General features: G+C 40.1%; 1 protein-coding gene across 1 annotated transcript; it reads right to left on the bottom strand.

Moving 5' to 3' along the window:
- Positions 1-101: 101 nt before the first annotated feature.
- HELRODRAFT_184028 (hypothetical protein) lies at positions 102-992 on the bottom strand (the record flags this gene model as incomplete). The annotated part of the gene is made up of 3 exons (XM_009014488.1): positions 102-394; positions 506-717; positions 940-992. 3 exons carry the CDS (start codon positions 990-992, stop codon positions 102-104), a joined length of 558 nt encoding a protein of 185 aa, XP_009012736.1.
- Positions 993-1,055: the final 63 nt, after the last annotated feature.

Genomic DNA, 1,055 nt, shown 5'->3' with positions numbered 1-1,055 from the left:
CATCAGTCATCAATTAACTCATTCATTCGATCAATCACTCATTATTTATTCATTCACTCATTTCTTCGATCATTAACTCTCTCATTCATTCATTCATTCATTCAACATGTGTCGACCCTTGAAATTGCACGCGACTTCCAACGAACATGCATGACGCTAATGATTGATGACGTCACGTCACGTGCTTCGGTCACGTGATAAGTATTTATCAAGTGGCTTGTTAAACGCGTCAAAGTCGTCTGCGTCTGTGCCGATGGCGCGAATTCATTCGCAGTCAGTCGGTCGGTCAGTCTGTCTGTCTGTCCGTCTGTCTGTCTGTCTGTCATCAATGCTGTCTTGTAGCCAGTAGCATCGTCTTTATCCTCATCATTTTTTATAGTTATAATGATAATAGCTTTGAAAAAAAGTACAAATTATAACAATTATGTTGAAAATAATAATAATAATACTAATAAAATAATAATAATAATAATAATAATAAAAATGATGCCATCATCATCATCACCTGAGCAGCCGGCATAGACATCATGTTTACGAAGCAAATGGTCACCACCACTAGTCAAAGATACTGAATAGTTCTTCCTCTTCACTAACGTGACGTCATCCATGCAGCCGTGGAAACCGGAAGTTGACCTAATTATACGCGGGAGTGACGCCATGATGTCGGGAGGACCGCCGCCGATGTAAACGTCATCGTTCAGGTCAAAGTTCACTGACCTAATTTAATTGAAAGATAATGATATTAATAAATAAAAAACAACAACATCAATAACAACAACAACAGTAAAAAATTGAGCTGCAAAGACAAAAGGGTCTGATCATCATCGCCATCATCATCAGCAACATCCGAATCAAAACCATCATCACCATCATCACTATCATAATAACCACCACCAACATCATCATTATCATCATCTCCCACTTGGTCACATGACCTACCTGCCAGTACTAATGACGTCATGTATGAGGTAGTCGTCGACGACGAGCGTCATGGTGTGATTGCTGGTTCTGGAAATGGTGACTGTGTGCCACAGGGAATCGCTAATGTAGCCGCG

The sequence above is a fragment of the Helobdella robusta genome (genome assembly GCF_000326865.2).
Source record: "Helobdella robusta unplaced genomic scaffold HELROscaffold_139, whole genome shotgun sequence".
NCBI classification, from domain to species: Eukaryota; Metazoa; Annelida; class Clitellata; order Rhynchobdellida; family Glossiphoniidae; genus Helobdella; species Helobdella robusta.
The sequence above is the reverse complement of the archived record's forward strand: the minus strand, read 5'-3'. Positions and strand labels throughout refer to the sequence as shown.